General features: G+C 48.8%; 1 protein-coding gene across 3 annotated transcripts in view; it reads right to left on the reverse strand.

Annotated features, from left to right (window-relative positions):
- Positions 1-15,000, reverse strand: part of nrg2b (neuregulin 2b) — a 44,970-nt gene that overhangs the window by 12,355 nt on the left and 17,615 nt on the right. For all 3 annotated transcript variants that reach the window (XM_030369098.1, XM_030369099.1, XM_030369097.1), the window contains exons 2-5: positions 10,216-10,378; positions 9,650-9,768; positions 8,891-9,014; positions 2,441-2,499 (exon numbers count right to left, since the gene is read on the reverse strand). In XM_030369098.1, the coding sequence (XP_030224958.1) occupies positions 2,441-2,499; positions 8,891-9,014; positions 9,650-9,768; positions 10,216-10,378 (465 nt within the window). The remainder of the gene's footprint in view (positions 1-2,440; positions 2,500-8,890; positions 9,015-9,649; positions 9,769-10,215; positions 10,379-15,000) is intronic.

A 15,000-nucleotide genomic window follows, 5' to 3' on the forward strand; every position in this document is an offset into this window, starting at 1 on the left:
ATCGGCTGGCTAACCAGGGGCGCATGTATAGTAAAGGCACACCACTGCACTCCAGAACACATGTCACTTTGCACACGTAGATAACAGAAGAGGAAGAGGAGGAAGAGGAAGATGAAAGTTTCTCACGTTCGCAGGGAAAACATGCAAAGCAAGCAGAGGACGGGCGGTGAGAGTTTGGTGTTTATCGTTGTGCCGGCCAGTGTGCCAATTTATGCAAGCTGTCAAATCGTGCTACCACGTGGTTCTGCGTATGCGCATGAAAACACTATTTATCCGGGGTGTAGGAGTGGTTCATAATACACATACTGTACCCCTGAAACCAACAATTAAGACGTTATATGCGTTCTGCCAATGCATGCTCCCTTGTCAGAGTCTATCGAATCTTGCTACCCTATCAAAAAGTAATACCTTATGTGTTTGGTAAGGTATTGGATCTGTAGGCCGATGCCTCCATAAAACCATGCTCCCACTACAGAATCACATTATTTTACACCACTACTCACTCCATGTACACTGTAAGAATATTGGGAGCATAGTTTGATACTGTATTATAACGTCTTTATTGGAGATTTCAGCGGTTCATTTTACACCACTACTGCCGCACAGATCAATAGTGTCGGCATGCGCAGAACCACTAGGCAGCACAATTTGACAGGTTGCATAAATTGGCAGAAAACCAGCCGGTTTAAAGACAGACTAGCTGGGATTGTAAACCTGGGACACATTTGCATTTCAAAAGCGATCCGATTTCTTCAGGAGCGCTCTTAACGGACTGCATGATCTTTTCAAGTCAGATTTGGTCAGGCCGACCACGAGCAGGTGATCAGCTCCATGCTAATGATTGGGCCGGAGCATTACGCTAAAGCCGATGTCACCGGGGGAGCCGCGACAGGTCTCGTATGAGGATGGGGCACGGGGACAGGGATCACGCACCCCCTCTGCTGAGCCAGGTTGTCATGTCATGTGTGCAGGGGCTCTCCCCCCATAAGGGCCCTGATCGCTGCCAAACCATAAGAGAACATGGCTCTAATCCAATATGTCACTGCAATGCAATCACCAGACGGGGACACACATTCCTCATCTATCGATCGCCAGCGCTTTCCAGCCGGCTGTGCGACACAGAGGGGGGAGGATGAGGCGCCGACTGTATAGGAATGGCAGGTCAGCTTTTAAACAGATCAAACAGCGTTTAGCCAAATGCCGGGAGGGGAACACTCATGACATGATCCACGGCCGCTCAGATGGGTTACACAGACGATTGGGTTCGGCTGTGCGCAGGCCGACAGGCAGCCCTCCATTAGGGCGAAAAGCTGTTTGAGATGTGGACGCTCACATTGCACGTTTAACAGGTTGAACAAACACGTGCCTGAATATAAATGTGCAGTTATTGGAGGAGACGTCCTGATGGTGCCATGACTCTGATTTAGTATTGTGCAAATACAAAATCGTGTCTCCGTTTCCACCATGAAGAACAAAGAAGGAGAACACTTTGACGTTGACATTATACACTAATCTGTAGAAAGTATTAATGTCAATTGTTAAATACAGCAATTGCGAATGAAGAGAAATGTAATTGTAAAATGTATTTTATCATTCGGGGCAGATTTGGAAAGAAGTAATAATTCTAGTAGTAGTAATTGTAAAGACGTTGGCCAGTTTAAGTTTTAAAACATTTTGTGTTGTGTCCAAATGGTCACCACATGTCACGGTGGTTTGCTGGAGTTTCCCCGACGTGACGCTGCACAGGAAGAGGTGGACAGACGCCACGGACAAACATGGTGGACCGGCACGTAACGATAAGGAAGCCAGCAGTTACAACGGGTGGCTATGCCTGCTGGTCAATATTATCAACGCACGTTTCTGTTTCTGGGATAAGGAGCAAGGGAGGAGCATGAGGAGGAGAGAGAGAGAGACAGAGAGAGAGAGAGAGAGAGAGAGAGAGAGAGAGAGACAGAGAGAGAGAGAGAGAGAGAGAGAGAGGGAGAGAGAGAGAGAGAGAGAGAGAGAGAGAGAGAGAGAGAGAGAGAGAGAGAGAGAGAGAGAGAGAGAGAGAGAGAGAGAGAGAGCACAAACAAGGGTATTGGCGAGGACAGACATGCAGACACTTATTCATACATAAAACCTTCAAACGATGTGCACATAAACATAAACACACACACACACACACACACACACACAAACACACACACACACACACATGTTTGCACACACATAACACAATTTAGATGCTGATTGCACAGGCAGAATAGGCATCTAATATTATACATGCACATGCACACACACACGCACACACACACACACACACACACACACACACACACACACACACACACACACACACACACACACACACACACTCAGAGCATGTCCCCTAGATCGAGCGTCATCATGCAGCATCCCACCACACAGACAGACAGGCGAGAGAGTAAAACGGACATACTGTAGAAACCGGCCATGACGGAGTTCTGACAGCGGTCGCCTGTGTAGTCGTTTGGACACCTGGAGGGGGAGGGGGAGAGGCAAGGGGGAGGGAATGAGGGAGAGAGGGAGAGAGAGAGAGAGAGAGAGAGAGAGAGAGAGAGAGAGAGAGAGGGCGGAGAGAGAGAGAGAGAGAGAGAGGGAGAGAGAGAGAGAGAGAGAGAGAGAGAGAGAGAGAGAGAGAGGGGAGAGAGAGAGAGAGAGAGAAAGAGAGAGAGAGAGAGAGGGGAGAGAGAGAGAGAGAGAGAGAGAGAGAGAGAGAGAGAGAGAGAGAGAGAGAGAGAGAGAGAGAGTGGAAGGAGGTTTTGGGGACACAAGAAAGCAGAGAAAACAAGGGATTAACCGTGCACACCGTTCAACAGCAACATCATGTACAGTGTGAGACATAAGAACTGCGCAGAGGGAGAAAGAGGAGAGAGAGAGAGAGAGCGAGAGAGAGAGAGAGAGAGAGAGAGAGAGTGAGAGGGAGAAAGAGAAGAGAGAGAGAGAGAGAGAGAAGGTGTTGGAGGGCAGAGAGAGGAAGAAAAATTGAGCGAGGGTCACTGAGAGGGAGATTACAACAAATCGCACACCGTGACATCACCACGTTAACGATCTCCCCAGTTACAGCTATGCCATCATTAAATGGGACCCATTAGGGAGGAAGATTACAAAGGACATGCAGATACATCCATACATCCATATATATTAAACAGCAGCGCACACAGTGGTCATTAATTGTGGATCACAATACAGTAACGATATGGATATGATGAATTCGGATGCATCTGTGTTTCTTACGGTTGAGACCAAGGAGACACACAAACGTCTGTGATCATTACAAATAAAAACAACCCAGAACATACACAGCACTTATGCACTAGCTCCTGTAAAAGTCACGGAAAGGACGTTTGTGTGATTCCATGTGCATCTGCTGCATTGTATTACCCATAATCACATGCACACACACACACACACACACACACACACACACACACACACACACACACACACACACACACACACACACACACACACACACACACACACACACACACACACACACACATACACACACACACACACACATGCACACATCTACACACACACTCACACACACCTCCGCTGTGTACACGGGGGCGCGGGTGGCTGGGCGGGGGTTGGTTTTAATGGGGCATGAATAACAGTTACAGTGGAGCTCCACGCTGCGCTGTGAAGTGCGGAGCTTTGTTTCTGAATGGTGGCGCGGAGCTGTCAGGCGCGGGGCTGGGGGGGAAACATGATTCATATTCTGGCGTCAGCCGGGGAAACACAAGGCGAGCTGAACTAACAAGCACAGAGCCGCACACCTTACAGCGCAGAGCTGCGAACGCGACGCCGGCGCGCTAATGGGCGGTCCGTGGTCACATTGCGGCGGCTTTGGGGGCCTGATGTTGATTGAAGTGTTTGCTGTGATTTATGTTGATACCGCATTCATAAAATGTCAAAGATTAGACCAGATGCAAAGAAGTGACATTTGCAGCAATGCATTTTCTGACTTTAGAAATTGTGTGAACAGCACACGTCGTGGTTTGAGCGGTACGCTTCTTAACATAATCTTGGTATTAAGAGTGATATGATATTAAGATGCTGGATGTACGTATCAGACTCAGACATGTTTGTGTGTGTGTGTGTGTGTGTGTGTGTGTGTGTGTGTGTGTGTGTGTGTGTGTGTGTGTGTGTGTGTGTGTGTGTGTGTGTGTGTGTGTGTGTGTGTGTGTGTGTGTGTGTGTGTGTGTGTGCGAGCATATCTGTGTATCTCTGTGTGTGATTTCTGTGTGTCTGTGTGTGTTTGTTATCTGTGTGTGTGTGTGTGTGTGTGTGTGTGTGTGTGTGTGTGTGTGTGTGTGTGTGTGTGTGTGTGTGTGTGTGTGTGTGTGTGTGTGTGTGTGTGTGTGTGTGTGTGTGCATGACACAATACTGTTAGAAACTATTTTACAGGCTGCCAAGTAAAGTGAGCGGCGATCCTGCGTCCCTTCTCCCTCACGACCAAAGAGACAACTTGCATTTTGAATCAATTACCGCAAAAACCTTTGGAAGGGCCCACTCAGCAATTTCCCATAGAGTTAAAAATAGAGCCGGAGAGATAGAGTGAGAGAGAGAGAAAGAGAGAGAGAGAGAGAGAGGTCTAGGACACGTTGAGCTGAAGCAGAGGCTAAGCTGGGGAAGCATTTTTTTTGTATATCATTACTTCCTCCTTCTCTGCTGCTCTCTCTTTCTACCTCTCTCCCTCCATTCACTGCCTCCCTTTCATGTCTCTCTATATCTGTGGGCATGCTTCTCCTTCCCTCTGCCAACGCTGTCCTCTGTTTCAGCCGGGAGAACAACAGAAAATCAGACTTAAAATGTTGATTTTAGTCTGATTAAAAACAAGGGCCGTAAAGAGAGTAAAGAGTCTAAATGCTCGAACATTGGCGTGCACATATGGTAATCAATACGGCTGTGATCTCATATCGAATGTCTAGATTAAATTATGTTCGATAAACATAATTGATTCATGCTGGGAAATTTGACCTTCTCATGTATTATCCAATCCACAGAGCAAAGGGGAAGTAACGTCTAGTTTCTCGTTTTTTTAAAGAAGGGATGAAGGATGTTAGTGGAGGGTTGCCCCCCCCCCTATACCTTCAGCGCTAGGCTGCTATGGACGTGGCTCTCGGGCCCGGGTAACACAGGGCTGCTGCCTGCAGCTGAACACCGGGGTTCCCTGAAGAGGGAAACTCACTTTCAGCCATTTATCAAATAAATCTGCAATAATACTAAGAATATAAAAAATACTACATATTTGGCTGTTGTTCCCTGTTTCAGATGACGTAAAACAAACTTCAAATGTTTTTGAAGCCAGCTGCTCTTGGGAATCAGCAAATGAGTAAATGCATGAAGGCATTTCTTTTGGTTTTTTACACAATTAATATTATTCCATGAATGGAAACCGAGCAATTCAGTAGACGAATCGCCAATGCAGATAATGAAGAGTTGCAGGTCCGGAGTGGACAGCTCTACAGCTCTACAGACGGACAGACGGACGGAACGACAGGAGTGCTATCTAGGTGACGTTCGGCTCTGTTCCAAATCCAGAGGAGGAGAGGAGGATAATACTGGGGAGATATCCAGGCTGGAGGAGCACTCGCTGCCTTGGTGTCTCAACACTGAGGCTGTCTGCATCAATGTGTTGTGCTAGTGCAGCACAACGCTGGGACCAACCTTGTTGGACGTTTCTGAGAACGGATTTATCTTAACATTGTGGAGGTTTGAGTCAGGCATATGCTTTATGTTTTTGTCCCTTAAGTCCCAGTGAAACTTCTGACGTCTGTGGGTTCGTTCCCAATCCACTCAATATGTGTTGAAGGAAAGAATGAAAGACAGAAGCAGCAATAAAAAGTTCATTCTCATTGTCCAGGATCACCTTGTGCTAGAGACTCTTTATTTGACCAAATTAAGCTCTTTGACTTTGACCATTTATGGCACGTAAGCAATGAAAATATCAAACTCTCCTCGTTCGACGGTAAGCCAGAAAGAGAGTTGTCAGTGCATTACGGAAGGTGGATACTGAGCCGCAGCATGTGAGGAGCCAAGGTTAGAGATACTTAAAGGACAATTCCGGTATTTTGAACATTGAGCCCCCTTTCTGGTTTGTCTAGGATGAAATAGAGTGGTTGACACCGAAATGTTGAATATTGGTCCTGTCTCGGGTATTTGGTTAATTTTGAATCGCCCCTGCTCACAATGGCTGGCTATGTGCATTCACAAACCTGTCCTTGAAACACCCGTAAACGTTCGTTTTCAGAATTGTGAAACTCAAACCGGACCGGAACCGGAAACGGATCTCTGTATCAACAGTTGGGCTAGAATCGAGCGAAAAGACTACAACTACCCCCCTTTCCGTTTCCGGTTCCGGTCCGGTTTCCGTTTCAATTTACAAAATGCCAAATAAAACACGACAGAAACTGTATTTCGCTACGATACTTGATTAGGAACATCAACGAACATCCCTAACCACTAGATGAGGTTCACATTTCTGTAAAATCGAAAGTTTAGGGGTGTTTTAAGTACAGGTATGTGCACATAGCCAGCCCAGCCATTGTGAAGCAGGAAGGGGCGATTCAAAATTTGCTAATTACCCGGGACAGGACCAGCATTCAAAATGTCGGTTTTAACCACTCTATTTCATCCTAGACAAACCACAAAGGGGTCTCAGTGTTCAAAATACCGGAATTGCCCTTTAAGGCTAGAGATGTATCTCAGAAATAAACCCTCAGTGCTCGACGAGCAGGCTACAGTAGCTAGGTAGCAAGACTAGGTACCTTTTCATTTCTTTCCAAAACAGGCAAATTATTTAAGATCAGTTCAGCACCCTGGCTAATAATGGTTCTCAATTATTAAAAACAGTTCCTACTAGATTGAAATGTTAAATGGACTCTATTTATACAGTGCTTTTCTAACCAGTGGCCACTCAAAGCGCTTTACAATATGTCCTCTCATTCAACCATTCATGCATACATTCACACACCGCCAGCGGTGTCAGCAGCGCAGGGCGACAGCCAGCTCGTCAGGAGCAGTCAGAGTGAGGCATCTTGCTAAGGGACACCTCGACACTCCGCTAGGAGGAGCCGGGGGATGGAACTAGCAACCTTCCCATTACCATCCAAGCCGCTCTAACTCCTGAGCCACGTGCCGCCCTGAAGTCACCATCATCATGATGATGAGGAGGATGAGGATGATGATTATTGTTATTTATAAAACCGTCTATCACTTATGTAATCTCCCTTTATAAGATATCCTTTCAAGCAGAGCTTTTATTCTCCAGGAGTTATTCCGGAGCGGTACTTTAAAGCCTTTCTCTGTGGTCCAATCGTGAGCATCAGAAGGCAGCCGTGTTTTAACAGCATCGTGTGATGGCCCAGTTCTGTCTGCTGCTGACGTCTCAGGAGGCGCTTAGCAGCAGGTAATACGCTCCTAATTGTTGTGAACACAACGGGAGGAAAGGACAACGCTGTGGCAGTAAGAAGACGGAAGGGTCTGTTTTTTTGACAATCCCCCCCCCCCCCTTGCTCCTGTGGTTGTCACTTGTCAAAATGATCGTTTCATTATAAAGTTACTAAGACGCCGGCGGTATAAAGAGGGTATGTTTGGGGCTGTGTTAGATTACTTTATGGGTGCTGCGGTTGCCGTGGTTTTAAAGCTTGTCCTCCACCCAGGTTTCACTCAGGATTTTCAGACGCTTCTTTCCCATGATGCACCAGGAATGATTATGTTTAGGTGTCATCGTTTTAATAAAGTGTTTGCTGGCGTTAAGTCTCGGTGAATGCTCGTCCGAGATCAGTGTCGCGGAGGCTTTTGGCGCTGTTGATTCTAGACCCTGAGCCCACCAGAGACCACGTGGCCTGGCTCTGTGGACCCCTGTTCCCAGGGTCACCGACAAGGCCCGCTCCTGTACGGGCTGAAATAGGCTTAGCTTAGCTCAGGAGGTAGAGCGGGTTGAATTGTTACCGGAAGGTTGGTAGTTTGATCCCCGGCTCCTCCTAGCTTGTTCGAGGTGTCCCTGAGCAAGACGCCTCACCCTGACTGCTCCTGACGGGCTGGCTGTCGCCCTGCGTGGCACACTCCGCCGTCGTTGTGTCAATGTGTGTATTAACCGTTGTAAGTCGCTTTGCATAAAAGCGTCTGAGTAATCATGTAAATGTAAATACATTCTGGAAAGGAATGCGGTAGGTACAGCACAGCTCCAAGACGCTGCATGCTTCACGTACGTTTCAAACTGAAGCTGATGTAAATCTCAGGGAGAGCGATGCATCATGGGAGTAGGCACCAGTAGAGTCGGTCTAGTGGTTTCTCTTGCCCCCACTTGCCCCCCCCCCCCTCCCCAAAGCGCTTTATTTACCATTTTTAGGAATCAAGCGGTGACGTCATGGCAACAGTACGAGATAAACGAGATGACTGAGCTCCCAACAGCTTACGTTCATTTGTGGGTATTTGTGTCCGTGTGGGTATGAAAAATAAGTGTGTGTGTGTGTGCGTGTGTGTGTGTGTGTGTGTGTGTGTGGGTGGGTGGGTGGGTGTGCGTGTGTGTGCGTGTGTGCGTGCGTGCGTGCGTATTATATAGTGCTTGTGCAAGAGCAGGAGGAGGAGAAATAGAAGCGAGACGCTAACAATGACAACAATGCTGAGTGAGCAGAAATGGATCGAGAGAGAGAGAGGGAGAGAGAGAGAGGGAGAGAGAGAGAGGGAGAGAGAGAGAGAGGGTTGGGGGAAGGACATGGGAGGACAGAGCTCCTGGGGGACAGCATGGAGTCGGGGGGTTTGGGGGGGTGGTGGGGCTTGGTGGGGGTGGCGGGGGGATGTACTTGGGTGCTGTGACAGTGAGCCTGCGGAGGTAGGGGGGGGCTGGACTTACTTGCAGATGAGCTGGTTTATACCGTGTATGAAGTAACAGTCTCCGCCGTTGACGCAGTACGTCCGCTCCGACTCGTTGCAGCGCCGCGTGTGGCTCACGCCCGCCGACGGCGTGGTCGTGGTCACTGGGAGGGACGGACAGAGGGACGGGGGGACAGAGGGTCAGAGGGACGGGGGGACAGGGGGTCAGAGGGACGGGGGGACAGGGGACAGAGAGACAGACAGGGGACAGAGAGACAGACAGGGGACAGAGGGACAGACAGGGGACAGAGGGACAGACAGGGGTCAGAGGGACAGACAGGGGTCAGAGGGACAGACAGGGGACAGAGGGACAATGGGATAGACAGGGGGATAGAGGGACAGGGGGACAGACGGACGGAGGGAAAGAGGGACAGGGGAACAGAGACAGACGGACAGAGGGACAGGGGGACAGACGGAAGGAGGGACAGAGGGACAGGGAGACAGAGGGACAGGGGGAAAGAGGGACAGGGGGACAGACAGGGGACAGAGGGACAGACAGACAGACAGGGGGACGGAGAGAGGGACAGGGGGACGGACAGGGGGACAGAGGGACAGACCAGAAAAAACTGAACTGGCCAGAAGAAAAAAAAGTGCAAAAAAGATGGACGAACAGACAGACAGACAGTCAGACATACTGCCAGGTAAACAGTTGGACAAACGGAGAGACAGACAGACAGACAGACAGGTAAACACTTGGACAGACAGTCAGACAGTTTAGACAGGCAGACAGGCTGCTCACAGATCTGAACGCTGATGAGGCTGGTGGCGTTCTCCTGGCCCAGAGAGTTCTCCGCCACGCAGGTGTAGTTCCCCGAGTCGTCCACGCGCACGCGGCTGATCTGCACCTTGGAGTTCTTCCTTCAGGGTGGAACCAGGGAGAGGAGAACCAGAGGAGAGGAGAGAAGAGGTAGAGGGGTAGAGGATGGATAGAGAAGAGATAGAGATTCAGGGGATGGAGAAGAGACAAAGCCGTTACAAATCCAGACATTAACAAAGTTCACAACAGTTAAAAGACTGGGACCAGTTGCGGTGTCCAATCAGCTGTCCCAGTGTCCCAGTATCCCAGTGTCCCAGTGTCCCAGTGTCCCAGTGTCCCTGTGTCCCAGTGTCCCAGTGTCCCAGTATCCCAGTGTCCCAGTGTTCCAGTGTCCCTGTGTCCCTATGTTCCAGTGTCCCAGTGTCCCAGTGTCCCAGTGTCCCAGTATCCCAGTGTCCCTATGTTCCAGTCCCCGTGTCCCAGTGTCCCAGCCCAAGCTTCCCAGTGTCCACGCTGTCCACGGCGCCCCCAGAACCTCTGCGTCTTACTTGTTGGTCTTGATCTTCAGGTCGCGGCCCTTCTGCAGCTTGAGACCGTCTTTGTACCAGTGGAAGGAGGGGCTGGGGCTCCCCGACGCCTCGCACTTCAGGTACAGCTTGTCCCCCTCCATCAGAGACTGGCCCTGCATCGGCCGCAGCTTAGGAGCAGAGGCTGGGGAGGGAGAGGGAGGGAGGGGGAGAGGGAGAGGGAGAGGGAGGGAGGGGGAGAGGGAGAGGGAGAGGGAGAGGGAGAGGGAGAGGGAGGGAGGGAGGGAGGGATGGAGAGGAAGAGGGAGAGGGAGAGAGGGAGAGGGAGGGAGGGGGAGAGGGAGGGAGTGAGGGATGGAGAGGAAGAGGGAGAGAGGGAGAGGGAGAGGGAAAGAGGGAGAGGGAGAGGGAAAGAGGGCGAGAGAGAGGGAGGGAGGGAGAGGGAGAGAGAGATGTTATTGGGGAATCAAGGAGAAAAAATCAAAGCCTGCATTAATGTAATTGAAGACTAAAGGCATTCTGAAGAATGAGCCTTCACGTTGTCTATCCATTTACATTTGTGTGTGTGTGTGTGTGTGTGTGTGTGTGTGTGTGTGTGTGTGTGTGTGTGTGTGTGTGTGTGTGTGTGTGTGTGTGTGTGTGTGTGTGTGTGTGTCCGGGTACGTGCGTGCGTGCGTGCACGTAAATCAGTAAGTCAGCAGAAGGTCGGTTGGAGAGGGTTCAGATACAGGACAACAGGTCAAAGTTCACAAGATGGAGAGAGTGGCAAGCACCCACACAAACTCTCACTCAGACTCACACAAACACACACATGCACACACACACACACAGTGCATTCGAATATGCTTTGAATCCCAAAAAGCACAATGAAACGGTGGGTTTTCCGAAAGACTGCAGTAGACTTTTGCGATGGAATGTGTTTGCACTTGTCTGTATGTGTGCACGTGTGTCTATGTGTGTGTGTGTGTTTATGTGTTTGTAGCGCACATGCATGTGCTTCAATGGTATTGAGACGGACATGTAACCACACAGACACTGAGGCAAAGAGACAAGTTCCTGTCTCACAGCACTTAAACACATACACACACACACACACACACACACACACACACACACACACACACACACACACACACACACACACACACACACACGCACACACACACACACACACACACACAGTTGATTTCACTGAAATGCTGGCATGAAAGGGTGTATATGGGTCTATGTGCACACACTGGCACTCAAAATGCAATACAAGCAGCAGACACACACACACATACGTCACAGACACAAAAACACACACATACACACACACACGCACACACACACACACACACACACACACACACACACACACACACACACACACACACAGACACACAAGTACAGTGAACGTGTGCGACTGAACAGCTGCAGGTCCTGTGCTAAACACACTTACACAGGTTAGCATATTTAGCCAAACAGTAATGAATGGGAATTGGCTGTCGGGTCTTTAAGACTCTATATGCATCTTGAAATTGAACAAATTTCCCCTTCAATAATCCCTCTGTAGTGTAATCCCCACCATGTGATCTCCACTGCTGTGTAAGAAAGATAATTAGCTTATGGTCAGGACACAGGAGATATACAGTGTGTTCAAGATGGGCCCAAAAGCTTAATATCAAATGTCCTTCAGGCGACTCGTGACCTAGTTAGTGCCGGTGCTGGTCTGGGGAAAAGGTATTCGATACGCCCTTCTGAAAACAACCTCTGGTGAGCAAATAACAAAATCAACCAAATGAAGCGGGCCTCAAGCCGACTGGAAGACCTCCTGCGTCACAACGCCTCACCCCGTTCCCGCTCTCATATACATTAAGGGGATTTTGCTGACGCTTTTATCCAAAGCAGCCATTACAACCCTTCATTCACGCATTCACACACTGACGGCGGAGTCAACCACACAGGGCGACAGCCAGCTCGTCTGGAGCAGTCAGGGTGAGGCGTCTTGCTTGGGGACACCTCAGCACTACGCTAGGAGGAGCCGGGGATCGAACAAGCAACCTTCCGGTTTCCAGTCAACCCGCTCTACCTCCTGAGGTACTGCCGCCCCCGTCTCCCACCCCTGAGACCAGCAGATGTGGTCCCACCGACGCTGTTATTCTATAGACTAGGACTCAGAGCTGGTGCCATTGACTGTGTATTCTAGACTAGGACTTGAGCTAAGGCTCCGTCTGCCTTAAATTACACTGGAGGTTTGAAAGTGACAACCTTGCCTGGTGCTCGTTCGATCCAACACAACCTAGTCCGCCGTGCCCCCTCCTCGTTCCGCGGGGGGGTTTTGTGTTTTGATTGGCAGCGTCTTGGCTCTGTTGGGCTGCCGAGCGGTTCGCCTCGCGCCCCGAACGCTGACGATGTAGCCTCCGATTTACAGTCCTTGACCTCACGTCTAAGGGCTGAGGACTTTGGTTTAGGGGATTGGCACGCAGGAATGATTGCAAAAGAGGGTTTGTTCTTAAAGGGCTGAGGACCACTAATTCCCCCAGGACCCCAGACCTGGAAGACAGGGTTTGGGGTCACAGTGAGGCGGTCCGTTTCGGGGGCAATTGTGCAGGTGAAAGGGGTGTGTGCTCACTCAATGTCCAGCGGGGTGAATGAAGACAAGAACAGGATGCGTTCGCACATTTCCCACACCGAAAGAAGATGTATATGAATGTCTTTCTGGGGCACAAACCAAAACCAAACCAACTAAACGCACAATACAAAAACTGATTATTTAAATACATATTCCTATGATTTGAACAGCATTTTTCACAGCTTAGCAAAAACAGATCTTTTAAATACATATTTCTGTAATTTGCACTACAATCAACCATGGCTGGTGCCACGAACGCTACTTATTGTTACTTATATTTATATACTTTACATTTTTTCATCTTATTTATTTTATCTTTTATTGTTGAATTTGGCTCTTGTGTACTTGTACAATAAGATTTGATAAAAGCAATTGACCTGTTGCTAAGTCACGCCCCCCGTCGTTACCATGACAAACCTGGACAAACAAACCAGACTGGATAACAAAAACATATGGAAAAATGTCAGCTGATAGTATATCACAGCAGGTTTTGGAGAAGTTTTCGGCGAAAAATGAGTGAATTTCATCCAGGAGCTATGGAGGGTTATATTCAAAACCTTAAAATACATACAGAAGGTGACAAGCTTAAATTCAGTTGGTATTCTGGCCTGTCACACAGTCTGATCCACATTACACACTTTTTCTTGTCCCGTTGTGGCTTGGGAAAAGGGATGAAATATACCCCATTCTGCAGTCTCTCGGGATACCGAGATTACAGGTACCCCAAGCACCTGCATCTTTTGACCATGTTTATTTTTTTTTACACAGAAAACATTAACCCACCATTAGATTTTTATAATTTACCTCCTCCCTGTTGTCTTCAATGGAGTTGTCCGAGCTGATATCCGAGTATAGTAGAGGCTAGAATTTCATTGGCTCATCTGCCATCTAAGGACGGAGCTTAGTGACTGAGTGATTCTGATTCTGATTCAAAGGACAGCTTCGGATCAACGTTTCTGTTGAGCGACGGTCGGTGTACGAGAACAGTCTGGTTCCCTGTTATCTTGTAACACAGCGCCACGTGTGGAGAGGGGAACCACACTGTACTGCAGGAGAGCAGATTTAGGCCCCGTTTTAGCCTTATCGATTTGGCATTTCGGAATATCAATGACAAACAAAACATGGCGGTTTTACTTAATAGCTTAGCATGATTGGAAAAGCTTTTTTTTTGGATAATAAAACAAGCGTTCATTAACACGGTCTGCGTTCATACGGCCCCTCTCTCTAACCTCTGCCGCTGAGAGACCCTTGCAGTAAACACCTCGCGCTGAAACGCGTCAACCAATGATCAGGATCACACAGCCTCGGTCGTTCATGCTCAGGGACTTTCTTCTGAGCTATCGGCACCCTAAAACAGATCAACATGTACGTATAATATAATATCTTAGCTTTCCCACCACTCAGGATGATTTGAACATTCCCATCCCATCAGCGTCTCCACAGAGACGTGGAGTCGGCTGGAAGCCCTCCAAGGCCCGGGAGGAGACAGTAAGCAGGGATGAGGTATGAGTGTTGATGAGGCTTTAGAGAGAGGAGACAGTGTTCGTCTTCTCCTGAGCGCGGTGCCCTGTCAGCGTTAGTGCGCGGTACGCAGATCTGGAGGAGGAGGAGGAGGACGTCTCTCTCTGGGGGCGCTTAAGGAATTAAAGAGATGCAGTCGGAGTTTGGCTCTGGTCATACGACGTCATAGAGAGGAGGGCGGAGCCACTGGAAGCTTAACCGCAGAGTCGCTCACTAGCTGCCGCAAAAGAATCAAGACTCTGTTCAGAGTTCACCCCGACTCCACCCCCGCCACCCCCTCACTCCTACCTATTGTATGCTGTACCTCCTGGCCCTTAATATACGCAATTATGCATGTTGTTCGTCCCGGCACTTAATCTACACACTTATTGTATGGCGTACTTAGTTAGAGTACTTAGTTGTGTAGCATGTTATCCAAGCTATCTTTGTTGCATACAGGAAATGGGTTAACCTAGTGGTTGTTAGTGCTTGGCTAGTGTTTCTATGAACATACTCATTGTAGCGATGGCGATATATTGTTCCACCTTCTTCTGAACAATGTACTTATTGTAAGTCGCTTTGGATAAAAGCTAAATGCCCTAGATGTGGATGTAAATGTAATCATCTACACTGATCATTGTAGAGCTGCTTTTATCTCAGCGTCATTGGTGGCGGTTTGGGTGTTGGGGGTT

This window comes from Gadus morhua, chromosome 10 (genome assembly GCF_902167405.1).
Source record: "Gadus morhua chromosome 10, gadMor3.0, whole genome shotgun sequence".
In the NCBI taxonomy this organism is placed as follows: Eukaryota; Metazoa; Chordata; class Actinopteri; order Gadiformes; family Gadidae; genus Gadus; species Gadus morhua.